We start from the raw sequence: 22,988 nt of genomic DNA on the forward strand, positions 1-22,988 counted from the left end.
GGGAGACCCTACATCTGCACCATTCATTACTAATGATTTAAATAAATCAGATTATACACAGATTAATGGCATAATAGTAATTATAAAGAACATAAAAGACAAACATTTAGTATTAAGATTCTAAATACGCTGTATTTTCTAATTGTATGGAAACAAGCTTATGTTAAGGGATTGGTAAATCTTTTTAAATCTGGAAACAATATATTTACTAATTATTACAGCTATAATCATAAATACACACACCATCTTGTTCTATTCAATCTCTGCCTATATAATTCACAGTTTATTCTACTGTGAATGCAGATGAAAGAAGGAGATTTCAAGATTGATTTTTGTTGTTCGTTGTTAATTTTGTATGCATACTAAACAATACTAATACCGAACCATTTGAAGAACACTCAAGTGAATACTTAAGCGACTTGAATAATTGTGCCAGTAGGGGAGATTGTATCATAGGCTGGGGATGATTATGTTGTTGGTGTTTTTCTCTGGGGATTTGGGCTGCTGATTTAAACTCAACACGTGAAATTCACTTTTATGTTGTTGTTTTGCTGCTATTATTACAGGGGTTGCATATTCTGGTTGCAGAATTTGAATAGGAGTGAGTAGGTCGTACTATTTTTTGCGTGGTCAGTTGGTGGGGAATGATCCCAGTATAAAATTATGTTATTGTAGTCCTGGTGCTAATAACAATTATAGGGCTTTGGTCCTAGTCCTAGATCTGGAGTTTGTTAAAGATTCTAGTACATATGGATTTTGTTTTAATTTTTGTTGTAGTGCTGTTAATTTTAGTCGCTGTAGATCGGAGGTTTAGTAGTGAAGGATAAACTTTGGCTGGGTTATTTATTACAAGCACGGGTTGTCAGTTCTAAATTAGCAGGGATCTTTTCTTGTGCTGCGTCTTGGATTTCCTGGAGGCGCATGAGTTTATAATACTGTATGTTCTTGACCTGGGGTAATTGGTTGGCAGATGTTATTCATTTTGCATGAATTTGGTTGTGCTTTATTTATCCTTGGTGGCATGCTCTCCACCTAGGGGTCATTGCGGTTATGTCGTATGCTTATCTGCATCCCTGTTTGTTTTGGAGTTCATTTTTTCCTTGTGTTGGATGTTGTTGTGCAAGGGGTGCAATCTTTAGAAGAGTTGTTGTTTTGTATTATGGGGCCAGGAGATTAAGTATGGCTGGATGGTGGTGTTTGTTTGAGATGTGTTGGATTCATGTGTTAGACTTCTATTACAACGTGGGATTCGAGATTTGCAAGGCCTGGGATAGGTATTGTTTTTCTGGGATTGACAGTTTTGAATGATTTTCTGGTGTTGTGGCTCACTAACTTACACGCTCTACCTGATCCTGCAAAGAAACAACAATAAACATTGTGATCTTTACACATACATCGTGAATTTGAAGGGAAACAATCAGGGATCCCGGTGATTGCTTTTCTCCCGTGGAGATTTTGTATTTTTATTTACTAATAGGTTCTTTTTGGTGTTCGGAAATATATTCCTCTTTTTTCTGATATGGTATGACATTTCAATATCTCATACGAATTTAAAGAAATTTAATTATATTCCTCAAATACTAGATTAAAATTTAAAAACTTATTAGAAAAGTTAAACGAATCTTAAAGATAAATATAAGTTGAAACATATTTCAATATCTAACATAAATAGATACATAGTTTATATCTTTAAAAAATCACCTACTTGAATCTAATCACAAATATAATTAAATAGTATTTCTATTCTTACAATAAAAATCTATACAAATTTAAAATAATATCATATTTATTAAATTTTATTATTAAATAAAAATTTAATAATTCTAGAACACTAGGTGGTCTAAAACTGTAGTGAGAACTAGTAATATTAAGATAAGATTCTGTTAAGTGTTTTATAAATAATATTAATAATGATATTTGTAACTGAATCTGAATATTATCATAAATATTTTTAATTGAATCATAATAGTAATAAATACAAGAGATTTTGCGGATATTACAAGAATAACTTTATTAACATTATTGTAATTTAATTTTTTATATTAAAATTAGAATATAATAATTCTTATCACTTTCACGTGTATGTTATAAATTGTATTTGAAAATTATTATAAAACTAGAAATTGAACTTAAATTAAACAAAAATTTCTAATTCTTAACACTCCGTTCACGAACATCTTAAAGAATCTCCCCATAATATCTTCCCACCTTTCAACCATTTTCATATTTTATTAATAATAACATAAGAGATTTAGTCGTGAACTTTATTTCACGTGTATAAAGAACACCGTAAAAAATCTCGTAAAAATAAGTTAATAATTTAATATATAAAACGTATAAAATAGTGAGTAATATATAATAATAAATATAATCGATTTTGCGGATATTACAAGTAAAACCTCATTAATTTCATAGTAATTTTAAATTTTTAATACTAAAATTTATTTATTCTCGTCACTGTCATGAACATGTTATGGAATCTCCATAAATTAAAACATTAAATTATTAATAGCAATTTTTTCAATTCTCTACATGAAAAAATCCTTCTTTAAACGGTAACAAAAAAACAAGATGTTTCTTCTTTAAACCATAATAGTAATATACACAAGAGATTTTGCACATATTACTAGTAGAACTTTGTTGATATTATCGTAATTTTAGTTTCTTTTTAAATATTAATTTTGTAATTATTCTCATGTATGAACACTTTATGGAATCTTCCGTATAATTATTTAGCAGCAGAAAAAATGTTGTTAGATCACTCATGAGAACTTTGGTATTTAAGAACACCTTAATGAATCTACATATTTAGCGATGCATAAATTAAGATTCCACTAATTGATTCTCTAACTATTCCATATAATGACATTTAAAAAAATATTTAACTTAGATTAATAAATACTCAATAGAATTTTATGTATAATATTATAATATATAATAATAATAATGTTGTACGAAGTATTTCACTAATAATAATAATTTTTCTTACTTACATTAAGATTCTATTTAGTGTTTCACTAACAATATTAAAATTTTATGATACTAATATTAAATATTTTTTTGTATTAAGATTTTTATTATTTGTTTCACAAATTGTAGAATCCTTGTTGGATCCAAATAATTATATAATAATATTTCTAGAAAAAAAATTTCGAGCAATATTTTTAAGAAAATTAAAAAATTGTATGCATTCATTATAATAGCACTTAAAAGAACTATGTATTGTGTTTCCTAGAATACATTACAGAATTAAATACGAAATTGTAGACAATTTTATTAAGTGTTCGATCTAGTATTCTTCAAACTAGTAGCAGATCCAAACGAGGATAAAGGTGGTGGATGTGCATCATATCCAAATAAGAAGAAAATCTAGAGTTTGGAGTATGATAAAGCAAATTATTTATGGGAATTTGAAAAGTGAAAATAAGAGCGTGAGTCATATATTATGAAGGTAAGATTTCACAACTTGTTATGCATGGTAATATAATAATCGAATATTATACAATCTTTTAATAATGGTAATAAATACTAATTGAATGCATATTAAATGTGTATATGAATGGTATTTTAAGTTAGACAAATACTATCCTTATAATTTTTATACGTATACAATCCAAACCCCAAAATTAAAAACAAAATCAACGGTCAGATGCATGGTCTCTTAGTTCTCTCCCTAAGGCTGGGTCTCTTTTGAACCTCCCCCTATATGTATATATATATATATATATATATATATATATATTACTTAACTTCTGACGAAATAGTTACGCCGGAAATCAAAAACATATTATTTTATATTTATTTACCTCTCTGGAATGCATATATTTATCTAAATTACTTAACTTACGATGGACTGCTTATGACGGAATTCAAAAACATATGTTCCCAATTTATTTTCCGCTCTGAAATAAATATATTTATTTAAAGAATTAACTTTCGACGGACTACTTACAATGGAATTTTAAAAAAATATAATTTTACATTTATTTTCTGCTTTGAAATGCATATACTTATCTAAATTACTAAACTGACGACGGAAATCAGTAACACATTATTTTTCTTTTATTTTCTGCTTTGAAATGCATGTATATTTATCTAAATTACTTAACTTACAACAGATTACTTGCGACGGAAATAAAAATATATTATTTTTTATTTATTTTCCGCTCCAAAAATCATATATTCAATAATTTTGTAATTATTATATACAAATTATCATTAATTTTGTAATCAATTATCAATCATTTTAAAGAAAGTAAAACTATGTTTAAATTGGGAGATCTCTTATAAGAGATACTGCAACCTGATCTAGATATTGTTAAGGTAATACTCCCTCTGTCCCAAAATACATGTCACTTTGACGTTTTGCACGTAATTTGATGTGCAAATAAAACATACTTCTATACATTATTTTTCAAATTTTCTTTTTCTGAATAAAAGTATAACATCCATATATTTATTCAGAAAAAAAAATTTGAAAAATAATATATAGACATATGTTTTATTTGCACCTAAAATTAGGTGAAAAAAATTGACATATATTATGGGACGGAAGGAGTAATACAAAGTTTATTAAGTACAAGCAATGTGATATCATACCTACTTTTATAATTTAACAAAGTTTCAACACAAATCGAAAGGGATATCTATGTATGTATTGGCAAATACTTGGTAATTATTAAAGAGCAGGCCAGTCAAATCGTAAGGATTTGTAATTAATTAGTAGAACACGTATAGTTTTTTTAAAGAGTATGTCATTTTTACAAATTTTTGATATTATCATACATCTAATTTTATATTGAGGATGTGTGTTATAAAAGAATATAATTTTTTAATCAGTGTAATATTTTTTTAAAACTATACCACAAACTAGTACGCATTGGGTAGATTTATTTCAAGTTCTAACAAATTTATTACCTCTCTTGTTGAGATGGTTGATGATGCTCTTTTGGTTCAAGAAGACAAGAAACCAAAAAAAGAATGGATACTGACTCGGATGTTCTCATCACATATATGCTAGGAGCGAGTGGTTCTCGTCCTACAAGGATTGTGAGAGAAAGATGATAGCTTTACCAAATGGTAAAATGATAAAGGTTAACGGTGTTGACAATGAAACTTCATAATGATCGTGTTCGAAAATTAGCTCAAGTAAAGTATTTTCCAGAACTAAATCGAAATCTAATTTCATTGGGAAAATTAGTTGATTTGGGATGTGGGATTTTGATTTGAGTTAGAAATTAGAATTGGATTAGGATTATGATTGGGTTTTAAAATATCTGTCTATGAGACATAATCACAAATTCTCCTCCCTTCGGGAGTCAAACCTGTCACGAAGAAGATACAAGTTCCCTCCTTAAGCAGCTGAACCAACCCTTGCGGGCGGTATATTAGAATTAGGTCTGATTTGTCTAATTTTGAGATGGCTATATAACATAGTCATATAGGCATATTGGTTGATAGGAATGCCTGAGTATTGTTAGGCTTGAGTATCCTAATTTATTGGATTGTATTATGATAATGGTTTTGATTAATAATAGAAGTTGGGACATAGATTTTCCGGATTTTATAATTTTATATGTGCTTTGTATTAAAAAACTGATCTCATATATTATTCCTAACAGACAGAGGGAGTAATGTTTGGGCAGTGTTCCAAATTTAGAGGGAGTACAATCATTAGATGCACTCACATTTAAAAACTAAAATTAATTAATGATATTACTTAAGAGTTTCAACTTTAATTCTTAGATTCTAGTCTAATTAAGAAGTTAATTTATAAATTTAAAATAAAAACATTTAATTACATTTAAATATGTGCAGAAGTTCAACTAAACAAATTGCATATATTCGTTAATTATTAAAGAATGGGCTATCAACTTATTGATTTTTTTTATACCACAACAATGGCCTCCAGGCGGACCACCGTATTTATTTATGTGGAGTTTCAATTGATTTGTTCGTTGAGAGTGTAAACAAGACGAACTATCTATTCCGAAGCTTTCACATCGCCAAATTAAATAGACATTGACCCGTACGTACGACGTTAGGTACGCGCGCTACTTCTATACAATTAAGCTCCCTAGTGATAGGTGCAAATTATTGGTAATTATTTTAATGCAACCAAGTATATGACGCAGCTTGAGTGACCTAAACCCTGCCGCGTGAAAAATTACATTATCGGTATTATTATATTATTTATCTCAAATTTATAAAAGTATATTTCAGTTTTTTTAACTCATTTCTTGAAATTATATAATCATATAATAAAAAAAATTATAATTAATAAAAGTATAATCTTAAAATATAATTACTATTTCATATATTATATTAATTCTCTTTTCTTTTGAAAGAATGAAATATTTCCTAAATTAAAACAGATAATATCAATACCAAGGTAATAATAATTTGGTGTAAATATCATATAATTACGTGGTTGATTATTCTTTGGTATCATGATTATAAAAGTTTTGGACTTCGTCCATTAATTTATCTTCGCATGTTATTTTAGTTAAGTTTGTTAATTGATAAATACCTTAAATAATATATATATATATATATATATATATATATAGAGAGAGAGAGAGAGAGAGAAAGAGAGAGAGAGCGCGAGAGAGAGAGAGAGAGTGAGTGTGAGTGAGTGTGGCACTCTAGGGAGGGTTTTTTATACGGAGTTATATAGTAAACCACAATCCGAACCATTGATTTTCCTAAAACAAATTAACGAACAAGATTAAAGGTTATTATCGTCAATTTTTAACACAAATTAAAAACATAAGCTGATCATTTCATTTCAGTTGAGAAGAATACACCCACGAATACACGCAACTCAGAGAGCTCTCAAAATTGAAGATCAAAACCTCATTCTCCAAGAACAAATCGAGCTTGCTGCAAGAACAAATTGACGCTTTGAAGAACAAAATGAAGCTATTAGAAGGTAATCGATGTAACTTTGGTTATGAAAAATTAGGGTTCCAATATAGAGTTTTTAGATTCATGTTTAATCAAAGATGTTTCTTAGATACCACTCCTGAAGAGGAGACTTCCCTTTCAGCCATCTTAACCCGGGCACGGCTAGCTAGGGTCTGGACTTCGTCACACTCCCTATCACTAGAAAACTGTCCTGGAACGGCTGAATACGCGACGATGTCTCTTTTTTGCCTCCTAGGGATCCGGATCATGGACCTAAATAAGAAACAATCCGGATCAATTTTACGAAAATAATTCACACAAGATTGTTACAAACTTTATTTAGGTCCGGATCCCATCCTAATTCTACGTGAAAAAGCATCAAGGGAAGGGAAGCAACCAAGTACAAATTCAACTACCCGGATTCCCCCCCGAGCTAAAGCAACATACCCGGTCCTATTCTCCAAACCTACATAGAGAAAGGAAAAAATACTAGGTATTGGAGGGCCACCCGAGTCTACCAAGAAAACATCATACAAAGCTATCCGGGTTCTCTCCTTTTTCGGATATCCGGGGAGAAGAGTGCTATAAACAAAAAGGGAACCCGGGCCCTATATACAGTTGCAGCACAACAAATTCTCCTAAGTACGAAACAAAGCATCTCAAAACCCCTACCCGGACCTAACATATATACCCAGGTCGGAAACCCTCCCCTTCGCAACCACATACACCGCTTACAAACACCTAAACACAAACCACATCCTAAAGCTACCCAACCCGGATAGAAACATTCTACCCGGGTTCAGTTCAGATCACCGAAGAATCCCAAAAGCCACAAACATTTTCACAGAAATTTCAAAACAAAATCAAGAATCAAAACTCAAACCCCCAGCCAATATACACATATGTATACATATACATCCAAGAACATTCAAACAAAAACGCAACCAAAAACCAAATCTTCGAAACCAAAACCCAGAATTTCGAACTCCAAACCCAAACTACTGACGAAACCCAAAATACGAGCAACATAACCAAAATCAAACTCCAAATAACAAGAATAGCAGCATAAACACAAAGCACAATAGCAACCATAAGCAAGCACCTCCAAAGATAACATGTCATGTGATAAACGAAAAAGAAAGAGACGAAGCAAAAATGGAGGGACTTACGGGAATAAACGGCGAAACTCCGACGAAACAACGACGGCAACGGCGAACCTCCGATGAAAAGCAGCACGCGAACAAACACTGGTAGCAGTTCTCTTTTGAACAAAAATGAGAGAAAACGGAGGAGATGGGAGTAAAAGTAGAAAACAAGAAGGTAACGTCCTTCTTATATATAGACCCCAGGCTAGAGGCCACGTGGCAGACTCCCATTCGCGGAAAAATAATAATTACAGCTGTAATTATTAATCCCCTCAAAAGCAGCGACAGTTCGATTTTCAAAGCAGGGAGTTATGACAAAAACGCTTCGAATTCCCCCCCACGAAACGCTTCACAACCAAGGAATGGGATCCGGCCGATAATGGGACCCCAGGCCTTTCTCTTCCTACCCGGATCTACTTTGACAGAAGGACGACACAAAGGGCTTCCACCCATAACTGCGGACGCCCGGACCTACCCGGGTACGAAGACCAAAACAAAAAGCCACTATCCTTGCCCGGACCTACCCAGGCAAGGGAACAAATGAAAACTCAGGGGGGCAAACACAAAAATCTAATCCATACCCGGATCTACCAGGACAGGGGGACACGAACAAAAGCCACTACCCTTACCCGAGTCTACCCGTGCAAGGAGGCAAAAGAAAAATTACCCGGGTCCACCCGAGTAGAAGAACAACAACAAACCCTCATTTCGTACACGGGCCAACCAGGACACTCTACTCCCTCACATAGAAGATCTATATAAGGGAGTGGGGGGGGGGGCAAATGATAGGATATGATCCGAAGCACATGAACCCGGGTCCCATCTGGTGATCCCGGTTTCAAGGAGTTGCCGGCCACACTTGGTGAGCACCAGCCTTATGCCCTATCCGGACAAGGTTACGGACCCAGATACCTGTCCACCCACCCCCTTCGACCGGGGTCCATACATGTACCAGCCGACACTTGCTGCACAAGGCGCAGACTAACACGATAACGACAAACATAACGGTCAACTACTGGCGATAGAGACAAGCCAGGGAACATTCCAAAATACCACTTCTACGCTGACACCTAGACACGTGTAGGGGATCAGACCCCTACACGTGTAGGACCAGGATCCAGGTACACACCCTTAAATCCTAATCCTTGGCCTATAAATAGTCCAAGGATAAAGAGTTTAAGGGTTACTCTCTCTTTTACACTCATTTTTACACACACTTACACTCAGTACATATCCAAACACTCTAAACCATCAGCCACCAGCAACCACCACACACAGCAACCATACACTACCTTCACCCACCACACATAGATAGCTCATTTCCCGTCCATATATCTTCCGACGCCTGTACTCATTCTCACGCCGGAGGCGCCGCGGGGCTCAAACCCCCCTCCGGTGTTGTTTTGCAGACACCCGTCCAGCAGCTACACCGCAAGACACCAGTACACGGCGGAGGAAGCACCGGAACGGGATTTGGCGTTATCAAAAACCACCTCAACAAGCTCATAGTATTTGCCTATTTGGCCGGATCCCTGGAATCCTCGATAATAGGTCTAACATAAGCACCCTTGATTGCCAAGTCAGACAAGTGTGTACCTCGAGTACATTTTACAGTACATGACCATCCAGGAAGTCCCAACAAAACCAGAAACATGATAGATTGTGGTTGAAAAAAATTATCATCAGCAGTAGTTCAAAGATATAATGCCTAGCACCGGATATAGTCCAATTATTTTATGACTCCTTCCATAATGACAGCTATCAGCTGCCTACATAAAAAATAATTACAGAGCCTCTACTCAACTTCAGTTACGTCTTCATCCTCCGTTATACATAATAAATACTCCTTCGTTTTGCCAATATTGAGTAACTATTACTCCTAGCTAGTTGCCACAAATTGAAAATTATTATTTTTAAAATATTAATTGTAAACTATTACTCCTAGCTAATAAAAACATTGAAAATTGCCGGCAAGCCTGTCCATAAAGACAAGAGGGTGCAGAATCGCATATGGTTTGCAGGTATAGTGTGTGAGTACCGGGTCATTTATGCCAAACAAACATCACATGAATTTTTCATGATTGCAATTATATGGAAAAGAAGTTTCTTCGTTTTCTGGATGTGAACACTAACAGCAATTAACAACTGTATACGATCAAGAGTAATAAGAACCAGACTCTCCTTATTCCAGGAACAAACAAGTACAAATCAAACTGAAAACAACAAGACAGACCATATGTCTGTTTATGAACCTATTGGAGAGGATAGAACAATTATTGAGAAAACAAAACCTCTAGACATAGGCATCAGGGTTTTGGATGAGGTAGGCTTCAACAACTTTGTACATGGACAGAACCTTTTCCTTGCCCGCCTTGATGTCCTCTTCCTTAAGCATGAATTCTCCTTTAGTGTAATACTTGCTTGTAACCTTAGAGATGGTACCGCCACTAGGAGACAACTCAAACTTGACCTCGTAAGTTATTTTTTCAAGATTTTCCACCAAGGCGTCGCCTTCCAACAGCGTATAGTTGTATGTGAACTTGTCTTCACTCAGCTCGTCAATGTGGTACTTCACACTATTAAAAGCGCGACCTACATGAGTAATATTGATGATTTCCGGTTAGTATAACCATTAGAATTATATAACTAGAGTCAATATGTGTATTTATGTATGATCATGAGTTTATACAAGCAAGTGGCAAAGAATAAACACTAGAAGAAAGAGCGAACCATCAATGAAGTTGATTTGCTTGATGCTTCCGGCTCCTCCATCACCTTGAATATGTTCGATGCTCTTGATACCTTGGGGCAAGAGCTTTGGAATCAAGCTGTGAGAGTCGACCATGGAGGCCTTGAAGAGCCTTGATGGAGCAATAGGGGAAGTGTACTCGTCGGTGAAGCTTGCGAAGCCCATGCTTGTTTACCCTTAGGTTTTGGTGAATACTTAAAGATCAAACAAGATCGGTGAAGAGCTTCCTGAGTTGGTTTTAGTCATAAGGTTTAAGGATGGTATTTATAGGATAAGTAAATATCTGTCATGAAGTGTGACTTGGGTAATGACATAACAAGTTACCAATGCAAAAGGGACATATATTCTGGTCTTTGTCAGTGCATAATTCATCAAATTAAGCTACTGTCCAGGATTTAGGATATACTCCCTCTGTCCTCTCATTTATTTATAGTTATTATTCTGGGATGTCTCCCTCATTTCTTTACGTTACTAGATTCTGGGTGTTTGTCGGTGCATAATTCATCAAATTAAGCTACTGTCCAGGATTTAGGATAAGTCCCTCTCATTTCTTTACAATTATTATTGTAGGATCTAGGATGTCTCTCTCATTTCTTTACGTTACTATAAATAGTAAGTTTTTCCCATCATTACACCCACTATCTTCCCATACTATCTCATATTTAACAATAAAAACTACTATTACTTTTCCACTACTTTCCTACACTATCTCAAATCTATTATTAAATATTAGTAGGTCTCACCACTTTACCCACTTTTCATCTAATTTTACACATTTTTCATACATCGTCTTGGTCTCCCTGTCCCCTTCCAATGTAAACAATTCAAGGGGACGGAGGGAGTAACTTATAATCGACTAAGATGCAAGGGTATAGAAGAGTGAGAAGGAATGACACTTCCTGATGCCATATTTTCTTTAAAATATATTGATATAGTGTGCAGAAGACAAAATTTTGGATTTCCACAAGCTCTCAGCATATTAAAATTAGAGAATATGTGTAGAAACATATGCTTAAACGAGTCCAGAGGTCATATTTTCAAGTGTTTTGACGGGATAGTTAAAAAATTTATTTTCTAGACACCAATATATAATTAAAATTTTAATTAACAAAAAGAATTAATAACTTTTAGAATTCCATCAACTCATTTAAAATATGTACTGGAAATTAAGATGTCATATAAAAACATTAAGAAACGGTTGCATAAAAGTAGAGCAATATTCCAAATTGCTCGCAAGCCCATGGATGAAGACCAAAGACTGTTGTACTGTTGATGCAGATGATTTTTTTATACCACAACAATGGCCTCCAGGCGGACCACCGTATTTATTTATGTGGAGTTTCAATTGATTTGTTCGTTGAGAGTGTAAACAAGACGAACTATCTATTCCGAACCTTTCACATCGCCAAATTAAATAGACATTGACCCGTACGTACGACTAGGTCTGTAAACGGATCGGATTTGGATCGGATCTAGCTATATCCATATCCTAATCCATTTAAATTTATCGGATTCGGATCGGATCGGATCAGGGGTCGGATAAATTACAAGTCAATCCATATCCGGTCCATTCGGATCATGGATAATCGGATCGGAGCCCCGATCCGCTAAAAATTATAAAATATATTTTTTCACCGTGAATAATGTTTTAACTTCCATACAAAAAAAAGTGATATTTTCTAGTTATATTAATTCATGAATTTTAACATAATAGGTAAAAAAAACTAATAAAGCTGTATTTAATAAATACTTTGTTGGTTGTTCCGATAAAAACTTTAACACAGAATTTATCAAGTAAATAGAAAAATAATAAATAAGTTGCTTAATACTTTTGGAGGAAGCAAATTATGATGTGCTCTCCTCTGTTAATAAGGATTAAAGTCGATTAATATGTCTTAATTACAGAACTAGGTGATTGAGGAGGTTTTAAGCGGAAGAGTTAGCTCCTGTGTTTATACTCACTCTACACAAAAAAAATTGATTATTAGATTAATCGGATGACAAGATTGAGAGCCATGTCAAGAATTAGGAGCGGTTGATCGGTTATAAGAAAATATGATTTAGGATTTTGTCTTGTATTTTTGGAAATTTTTATTTTCTATGTAATATATTAATAATGATATATTATATTATAATATAATATAATATAAAATATATTATATAGTTAAGGATGAATCGGATCGAATCGTTAACAGATCGGATTTGACTATATCCATATCCTATCTTTATCGGACCGGATTATTATCGGATCGGATTATTAGCAGATCGGATTTTTTTAATAAGGATCCATATCCATTTATTTAATCACGGATCAGGTCGGATCGGATCGGATATTTGATCTATTTACAGGCCTACGTACGACGTTAGGTACGCGCGCTCCTTCTATACAATTAAGCTCCCTAGTGATAGGTGCAAATTATTGGTAATTATTTTAATGCAACCAAGTATATGACGCAGCTTGAGTGACCTAAACCCTGCCGCGTGAAAAATTACATTATCGGTATTATTATATTATTATTTATCTCAAATTTATAAAAGTATATTTCAGTTTTTTTAACTCATTTCTTGAAATTATATAATCATATAATAAAAAAAATTATAATTAATAAAAGTATAATCTTAAAATATAATTACTATTTCATATATTATATTAATTCTCTTTTCTTTTGAAAGAATGAAATATTTCCTAAATTAAAACAGATAATATCAATACCAAGGTAATAATAATTTGGTGTAAATATCATATAATTACGTGGTTGATTATTCTTTGGTATCATGATTATAAAAGTTTTGGACTTCGTCCATTAATTTATCTTCGCATGTTATTTTAGTTAAGTTTGTTAATTGATAAATACCTTAAATAATATATATATATATATATATATATATATATATATATATATATATATATATATATATATATATATATATATATATATATATATATATATATATATATATAGGGAAGTGCTCAAATACAAACTAAGTTAGTGTACAAACTACAAACTCAATATAAGCCCTTGGATGAATCTAATCCAATGGCCCCGCAGGGGCAACCACACACCAGTTAATATACACCCTGTCACACATGATCTGCAGATTCCCCTCCGTTTTTAATTTGAATTTTCCCGTTAATCGGTGAACTTTTTTTGAAATCCGACTTCACTGTATTTTTGTTCATCTCGCAACGATCAATTTCCATACCATATGTGCTATATTTCGATTTGATTTAGAGACTTTTTAATTTTAGTTTGTAGTTTGTACGCTAAGGTGGTTTGTACCTGAGTAAGACTATATATATATATATATATATATATATATATATATATATATATAAAGAGAGAGAGAGAGAGAGAGAGAGAGAGTGAGTGAGTGAGTGTGAGTGAGTGTGGCACTCTAGGGAGGGTTTTTTATATATATGGAGTTATATAGTAAACCACAATCCGAACCATTGATTTTCCTAAAACAAATTAACGAACAAGATTAAAGGTTATTATCGTCAATTTTTAACACAAATTAAAAACATAAGCTGATCATTTCATTTCAGTTGAGAAGAATACACCCACGAATACACGCAACTCAGAGAGCTCTCAAAATTGAAGATCAAAACCTCATTCTCCAAGAACAAATCGAGCTTGCTGCAAGAACAAATTGACGCTTTGAAGAACAAAATGAAGCTATTAGAAGGTAATCGATGTAACTTTGGTTATGAAAAATTAGGGTTCCAATATAGAGTTTTTAGATTCATGTTTAATCAAAGATGTTTCTTAGATAAATATCTTATTTTCACTGTTTCAGGTTGATTTATAGGAGGAATCAAAGATTATGCTAAGACGAAAAGGTAGGAGAATAAATTTGATTGCATATATTTTTGTATAATTTTTTGTTCTATATAATAGAAGAAATCTGATTTTGTGAATATATTTGTATATTAGTCTTTTGTGTTCTACAATAGAATAAATCTAATTTTGTGTATATTCATTAATTCTACTGTGACTTGATTCTATTATGGGATCATGATTTATTATATTGTTGAATATATGCAATTTTAGAAAGTATCATAAATTTATTATTCTATTTAGATATAATATTATTTGATTCTATTATGAAAGCTTGTTTTTCGTCTTCCTTGTTCTCTAGTAGAATAAATTTATTTTTTATAAAATGAAGCGTTTTTGCTTCTGCAGTAGAATATAGTATTGGTTTATCAAATTTGTTATTCAGTAGAATAAATTCATTGTTTATATGATGAAGTATTTTTACTTATGTAGTAGAATATATTATTAATTTTTCAAGTTTATCAAATTTATTCTACATTAGAATAAATCATTATTTATACTAGAGAGTAGATTACATGTGTAATGTGATTGCTTTATGCTTAAGTTCTACAATAGAATATTTTTTGTAAAAATTAGAGAGCAAATTATTTGTTATTATAAATGTTGTTTATTATATTCTACTACTGAATACATGTTTTTTAAATTCTATAGTAGATATTTGATATCCATTTTATTGATTAAAATTTTGAATCCAATTAAATCCAATTGATCACGTATTTCTTTGAGCTTCCTTCAATCCAATTAAACAGTGTATAAAAATGTCTTATTTGCACAATTGGTGGATTATTATGTGCAATTGTATGTGTGTTTTTTCGGCTGTGTGTTGAAGGCCCTGATGTTCAGGTTTTACTGCAATTCTAGGAATGATTTCACTTGATGGGTAGATTTTAGATAGGTTTCGAAGTCTGAGTGGCGCTCTCAAATTCTTGCTTGTGTCTGTCAAAGAATTATGTGACTCGGGGTGGTTGTTGTTCTAATGCATGTTAATCTGTGATTTTTTCATGTTTTGCATGGGATGTTGGCTGCGTTCTAGTTCTCCTAAGTCTTTATGCTATTTATTATTGCCGCTTCTCCTTGAGTTTTTCGAGATTGTCGACATTTGCATGCTACTGGCAGAGGTGTAAAATGGATGAAGTTAAATTCGTGGAGATGATTTTAATGGTTAATTTATGCGCCTTTGGGGAGATTCCCTTGCAGATGGAATATTGTAGCTTTTAGTAAAATTTGTTTCATAATTTTTTATGCTTGTAATTTTGCTTTAACTTGTTATTTTATTTCCTAGTTTTTGCTGGTGGTTTCTTGGAGAGTGTTTCTTGAAACTTAAGTTAGAGTGGAGAGCTTTTTTCTCAGGTTTGTATATTTTGTTTAATCTATAAAATTCATACGAGGTGTCATTGATTTTACTGGTGCATAAAAAATATGGATCATGAAGTGGAAGTTAGATTCTTATTTTAGCATGATGCAGGTGGACTTTTTTTGGTTACTAGAACAATATCATGTTTTACTTTTATCAAAGACTACATTTATAACATACAAATATTAACTTTTCAAGCCTATATACAACCAATTAGTGTTTATAAACAATATTTAACTTAAGGTTCTATTGTAATGCAACGCGTTATACCAGTTAGATTTTTTAATTGTAATTAACAGAAAAAAAATAGCACGAGTTTTCTAAAAGAAACAAAACTAAATAGTCATGAATGACATGATCTTTAATGCCAAAACTAAGAGTGTACTAATATAAACAATTCAATTATCCATATGACTAGATGTATCAAACAAAGACTTAAATTAGTATGATATTAGCTTACTCATTCTATACAGATGCTAATACAATCAAAGTATGGTTTTACATCTGAAAGTACATCACACAAAGTACATTGTCCGCAGAAGTATTTGCAATCTTGTTGCCTTCTTTGTAACATGTTTCATCACAGCTTCACCGCTAACATATAGTTCTTGGGTGGTACCCTCTATAACTTTCAACAAAAACCATACAACCACATCCAGTCCCTCTTTTAGATCATCATCACCAGCTCCATTTCATTCTAATCTGAGTTTATCATCACTGCCTTGGTTGTTGTCTCTTCGCTCTTTGCTGAACATATAAGCAATACCACTTCTTATTGCTTAGCACACCCCAAAACTAAAATAGTTATAACTTGTTAATTCTTTAGAAGGGTTTTTCTATGATAATTTGAGATAGAATTTTTACTAATTTGAGAACTATAGGCCTACTCCATTTGTTGCAAGCACCACAAATTGGCCAGAAGATGTTAAATGATGATACATGATATGTGGAATGGATATTACACCATGTTTTTTTAGGACGAAGTTCCCAAAAGCTCGAGACATGTCCAAGACTAAAGAGTCTTCATGAGGCAACCATACTTGTTGAATGTGTGATTCATCTTTCAAAGCAAGCACACGGCCATTGAATGATATGATTCTCTCTGCTTCCACTACAACACAAATATCAAAATTATAACAACACAAAATAGGACCATATTATTTGATCAGAGCTTTTAAGAATCCAATTCAACTGTTAGAAACAAGGCATAATATGGTGAGAATGGAAAAATAATAAGGACTGACTCATCGGGAACACATGTACTCTTAAAACACCAAGATTAGCTACAACAAGATCCTCACCATGCAAAGATTTTGATCAATTAAAATGCATACAAGCATTAATGTATTCAGATTAATGTCAAAAACCTATGAAAATAATCACATGTTTCATAGTAGTAACATCAGTGTTACACTGCAATATAAATCACCTATGTAAATTGTTATTAACAGTGGAATCAATTTGCATATCACTGCTTTTATTGCAATGTTGTATAAATTTCTTGGACAGGAGAAACTAAATTTCAGTATTGCAATAATAAATAGAATAAAATTGCATATGAAATAATTAAAGTTTTACTTTCTACAATATATGAATTCTACAGTAGCATAAAGAAATCCTATGTTCAATTATACAACTAACTATATTATAATTCTACTGCAGAATAATATAACTACCAGAACTCATATCGACTTTAATTCAACTATAGGATCAAAATATGCAATATAAAATTAAGTAAATCATTATGAATCTCTTACAATAATCGCAACACTCTATCTGGCTGTGATTAGGATCTTGAAGTGGATTATATTCATTTTAAGTTTAGCACATTCTGCTATACTTCAACAATTTTTTTTCCATGGTAGAATACAAATTTAGAACATTGCACATAACATGACTAATTTGGTTCTTCAGTAGAAGCATAAATTGAGCACAATAAAAAAATTTTAAAAATCACCAAACCAATTCTACAATAGAATCCAAATTAATGACTGAACATAAAAACATACAGATCTATATATTTTTTTTTATTTTTTTTATTTTTTTTTAAAAATGTACAGATCTATGTATTTAACTTCAACAACACAATCATAAATCACATTCGAAACAACAAAACACCAATTATGATTGTAAAATCATAACTTTTCACAAATTATAATGATATGCAATTTTAAAAAGTGAAAATCAATAAGATTAATTAAACAACAAAACTTGATAAACTTGGAACATCACTAACAGATTTGATGATCTGAGATCCGATGAAAGAAGAATCTATATTTTGTTTTCTTGTACCGGATACAGAGCTCGGAGATAAACAACACAAGAGAGAGACACATCGACGATGAATGAGATGGAGATACTAAGAGAAAGTGAAGAAAAAAGCAACGCACAGATAGAGAGAGAAAGTAGAGAGAGAAAGTGTCACTACAAGAAAAGCGCACATAACTGACCAATAAAACCGACCGACGACAATGGTCGGAATAAAGGGGATATAACCGACCGACTTTCCGACCAACACACTATCGGTCGGAAAGATGGGGTCATTTACGACCGATGTTACCGACCGACTGATATCGGTCGGTTATGTGTGTCGTGGGACCCGTTCTCTCGCTTCTCTCAACTGACATGGACGCTGCGTCAACGAGAAGACATAACCGACCGCCCCGTGTCGGTCGGGTTTAAACCAGAGGCTTCGCAGCGAAGCCTTGATTTTCGGCTTCTGACCAAGTCATTTCCGACCGATCGAAGTCATTTCCGACCACCCTCTATGTTTTTTCGAGTTGTCGCCTCGTGATTGGCTGAGGGGATGAGCTGTGGGGCCGCCGAGACATTTCCGACCGCGTTATCTTTAAATGGCGGTCGGAAATGATCTTGCTAATTTTAAATTTTTTTAAGTCCCTCACCTCACCAAGTCTTATTGTTATATAGCATAATTATATATTTGTGGAAGAGAAACAAATTTGAAGGTATGAACTAACCTTAAAATGTTTGTCTTCTTTTTTGAATATATTTTCTAATTTTGAAATGTGTAATTTTGAAATTGAAGGTGAAGTTGAAATTGGAGGTGAAGTTGAAGGTGAAGGTGAAGTTGAAGTTGAAATTGAACTTGGAGGTATGAAATGTTTGTATGTGTATATATGTGTATATATTTGTGTATACATTTGTGTATATATTTGTGTATATAATTGTGTATATATATATATGTGTGTGTGTATGTGTGTGTATATTGTTTTGAGTTGCTTGTGTATGGTTGTATGTAGATGTCGACCAATGATCGTAGTTGGATGAATCGTCGATTAGAAAGTAATCGAATAACACTTACTCCGGAATATAAATTGGGTGTTGAGCAATTTATAAAATTTGCAATTGAGAATAAAGGTGTAGTTGAAGATTTGATGAAGTGTCCATGTGTTAATTGTAAAAATGGGACATGGGAGACCATTGAAAATGTTAGATATCATTTGATAGCTAATGGAATTTGCTTGGGTTATAAAATTTGGACATCTCATGGGGAGTCATTACGAAGAAAAAATAATCGTGTTCAAAGAGAAGTTGAAAAACCGGTAGACATGGAAGCGATGTTAAGAGATGTTGGAGCCGAACCTAAGGCTTGTATTAGTAGAGTAGAAGAACCACCTAATGCGGATGCTTCCGAATTTTACAAAGAAGTCAATAGATGTGGAACACCAATATATCCGGGAAACACCAATTACACAAAACTATCCTTCACCACAAGGTTGTTGCACTTTAAAAATGAATCCCATTGTAGTGAGAAATCTTTTAATTTGTTACTTGAGATTATTGGCGATGTTCTTCCACCAAAACACACATTACCATCTACTTACTATGAGGTGAAGAAAATAGTAAAGGAATTGAAGCTTTCATACAATAAAATTGATGCTTGTGAAAATAATTGCATGTTGTTTTATGGAGATGATAAAGACAAAAAAGTTTGTGATCATTGTGGAAAGGGTCGTTACAAAGAAGCATGTGGAAAAAAGAGTACCACAATTCCTCATAAGATTTTAAGACATTTTCCTCTTATAGATCGTCTCAAAAGATTATTTATGTTGGAGCATACGGCTAAAGAAATGACATGGTACAAGAATAGAGAGGTAAAAGAGGGGGAAATTAGTCACCCCTCGGACGGAGATGATTGGAAAAATTTTGACTTGCAACACCCTTCGTTTGCTAAGGAATTTCGTAATGTACGACTTGGTCTTTCAACCGATGGTTTTAATCCTTTTGATAATTCCGGGAATAAAGTATATAGTCTTTGGCCGGTAGTAGTTGTTGTGTATAATCTTCCTCCATCGATGTCAATGAAAAAACCCTACATGTTTTTGACTCTCATTATTCCGGGTCTGGATAATACAAATAAGGATCTTCAAGTATTTCTTCGTCCGCTTATTGACGAGTTAAAGATTTTGTGGCATAGTGGAGTTGAGACATTTGATCAATCACAAAAAAATAATTTCCACATGAGGGCGGCATTGATGTGGACTATAAGTGACTTTCCGGCTTTAGCACAACTCAAAGGATGGTCAACAAAAGGCAAATGTGGATGCCCGGTTTGTCTTGGAAGTGTAAAAGGCTTCCAACTTAAAAATTATGGAAAGGCATGTTGGTATGGGACTAATCGAATTTTTTTGAATGAAAATGATTCTTTACGGAAAAAAGGACCCAAGTTCGCAAGTACGGAGCGGGCCGTTTTTAGGGGTCAGATGAGTGGAGAGTATGAAATATCAACATTTAATCATTTGCAATTCCCCCCTCCCGGAAGATTGACCAAACAACGAGCTTTGGGTTATGGCAAAGAACACAATTGGACTAGTAGGCCAATTTTCTATGAACTTGAATATTGGTCGTCACTTAGGTTACGTCATTGTATTGATGTTATGCATACCGAAAAAAATGTTTTTGAAAATGTATTTTACGCAATTGTGGATGACCGTTTCAAGTCAAAGGATCACAACAAGTCTAGGATGGATTGTAAGGAACTTGGTGTGATGTCCGGGTTATGGTTAAATAATGGGGTGAAGCCAAAGGCACGTTTTACGCTTACAAGACCCCAACTTCGCCAATTATGTGAATGGGTATCATCATTAAATCTTCCCGACGGGTGTTGCTCAAATCTAGCTCGATGTGTCAAAATGGATATTCTCAAGTTTCACGGGTTAAAATCGCATGATTGTCATATTTTTATGCAAAAATTGATGAGTATTGCTTTTCGTGAATTTTTACCTCGTGATATTTTGGATGCCCTTGCGGCACTATCGAATTACTTTGTCGATATTTGTTCGACAATTCTAGTACGTAGTGATCTAGAACTTCTAGAGAAATCTATAGTAAAGACACTATGTGTGCTAGAAACTATTTTCCCCCCAAGCTTTTTTGATATTATGGAACACTTGGTTTTACACTTGGCCGAAGAATGTCGTCTAGGGGGACCCGTTCACTATAGATGGATGTATCCTTTTGAACGGTTGTTAAAGTTTATGAAAGATAAGATCAAGAATAAGGAACGAGTGAAAGGTTCGATTGCGGAAAAATATGTCGAAGAAGAAACCGTCAACTTTTGTTCATATTACTTTAAGTCCAATGTTGGCACGGTTAATAACACCGTGGGAAGGAACGAAGTTGCGGTTGAGAAACAAGATGATAGTATTTTGGAGGTTTTTAGATATCCAATTGAGTGTTTGGGAAAACATGTTGTTCGATACTTGGATGATGATGAATACTTCATTGCGGAATATTATGTTCTCTTGAACATGCCAGAGGTTCAACTGAATATTCGGTATGTTTATTTTGTAAAAAAATTCATAAAATGTACATTTGAATCTTGTTTTAACTATCCACACTTTTGTGTAGAGAATACGCATCTTATACGGGTGCAACCCCCGAAGAATTGGAATCACTTCTTAAGACTAACTTCAAAATTTGGTTCAAGAAAAAGGTAACACATTTATATATATATTTTTTTGATCTTGTATTGATTTTTGTTTTGATATTGTATTGATTTGTATGTTATTATATTTAGATTGAGAATGATGTTGCAATATATCCATGGTTCAAAGATCTACTTAATGGACCATCTCGCATGATTATGACATTTCAATCTTGCAAGGTTAATGGATATAAATTTCGTTGTAAGGATAAATCCGGTGTCCTTGTCAAAGGTACATCTCATGTTAATGCCCTTGAAAATTATTATGGTCAATTAGAAGAAATTATTAGACTTGTTTATAGGGGAGGAAATCATGTGTATTTGTTTAAATGTTGTTGGTTTGATTTCGCGGGAAGCGGTGTACGTGTTGACAAAAATCGAATTGTTAGTATAGACATAAAGTCAAGACTAAGGTCGAACGAGGTATTTGTATTAGCAAGTCAAGCGACTCAAGTGTATTATGCACCAAGTGTATTAAATCCTCGTGGTAACTTCTATACGGTTATTTTCAATTAAAAAAAAGTCCTCTTGATGAATCAACTACCCCTTCTACCGAAAATCCTTACCAAGAAAATATATCTAATGCATCCACTTCAATATTTTCATTGTTCGTTGACTTTGCACAATATGAGCCAATTCCAAGAATTCGATTCGAAGATCATGATAATGATGAAGTTGATGACGATGATGAAAATGAAAACAATGAAGAGTTTGATGAGGAAGATCAAGAAAATGAAGAAGAAATAGGAGGACGAGGAGAAGAAGAAGAAGAAGAAGAAGAAGAAGAAGAAGAAGGTTATGAAGATATTGATTAGTGGCTAGATATTGTAATTAACTATTTTAGTTTCATGGAACTGAAATTGTAATGTTATGCTTCAAAATTGAAATGTTATGAGATTTATTTTGTGAAATTTGGTCATTGTATACGCAGAAAAGCGACAAATCATGGTCATTTTGATGCTTTTTTTCATTTACACCCAGAAAACCGACCGATTCGGGGTCATTTCCGACCAATTGTGGTCATTCTTTTACAGAAAACCGACCAAAT

The 22,988-nt window shown here is 33.1% G+C and overlaps 2 protein-coding genes across 2 annotated transcripts; one reads left to right on the forward strand and one right to left on the reverse strand.

Moving 5' to 3' along the window:
- Positions 1-10,173: 10,173 nt before the first annotated feature.
- LOC108212611 (major strawberry allergen Fra a 1.07-like) lies at positions 10,174-11,032 on the reverse strand. Its single transcript, XM_017384334.2, has 2 exons — positions 10,782-11,032; positions 10,174-10,643 (listed from the first exon to the last, which is right to left on the reverse strand). The coding sequence occupies exons 1-2, from the start codon at positions 10,963-10,965 to the stop codon at positions 10,345-10,347; spliced, it is 483 nt and encodes a 160-aa protein (XP_017239823.1). The 5' UTR covers positions 10,966-11,032; the 3' UTR covers positions 10,174-10,344.
- Positions 11,033-18,845: 7,813 nt separating this feature from the next.
- On the forward strand, positions 18,846-22,755 carry LOC135151560 (uncharacterized). The gene is made up of 6 exons (XM_064090091.1): positions 18,846-18,851; positions 19,040-19,105; positions 19,254-21,790; positions 21,865-21,949; positions 22,034-22,172; positions 22,598-22,755. Exons 1-6 carry the CDS (start codon positions 18,846-18,848, stop codon positions 22,753-22,755), a joined length of 2,991 nt encoding a protein of 996 aa, XP_063946161.1.
- The last annotated feature ends 233 nt before the right edge of the window (positions 22,756-22,988 follow it).

The sequence above is a fragment of the Daucus carota genome, chromosome 3 (genome assembly GCF_001625215.2).
Source record: "Daucus carota subsp. sativus chromosome 3, DH1 v3.0, whole genome shotgun sequence".
In the NCBI taxonomy this organism is placed as follows: domain Eukaryota; kingdom Viridiplantae; phylum Streptophyta; class Magnoliopsida; order Apiales; family Apiaceae; genus Daucus; species Daucus carota.

Bases quoted from the DNA above. Each gene is read 5' to 3' on its own strand.
- LOC108212611 (XM_017384334.2), bottom strand. From the start codon at position 10,965: ATGGGCTTCGCAAGCTTCACCGACGAGTACACTTCCCCTATTGCTCCA. The intron at 10,644-10,781 runs GTTCGCTCTTTC...TTACTCATGTAG, and splicing joins GCAAATCAACTTCATTGATG to GTCGCGCTTTTAATAGTGTG.
- LOC135151560 (XM_064090091.1), top strand. The intron at 19,106-19,253 runs GTATGAAATGTT...GGTTGTATGTAG, and splicing joins AGTTGAAATTGAACTTGGAG to ATGTCGACCAATGATCGTAG. The intron at 21,950-22,033 runs GTAACACATTTA...TATTATATTTAG, and splicing joins AAATTTGGTTCAAGAAAAAG to ATTGAGAATGATGTTGCAAT.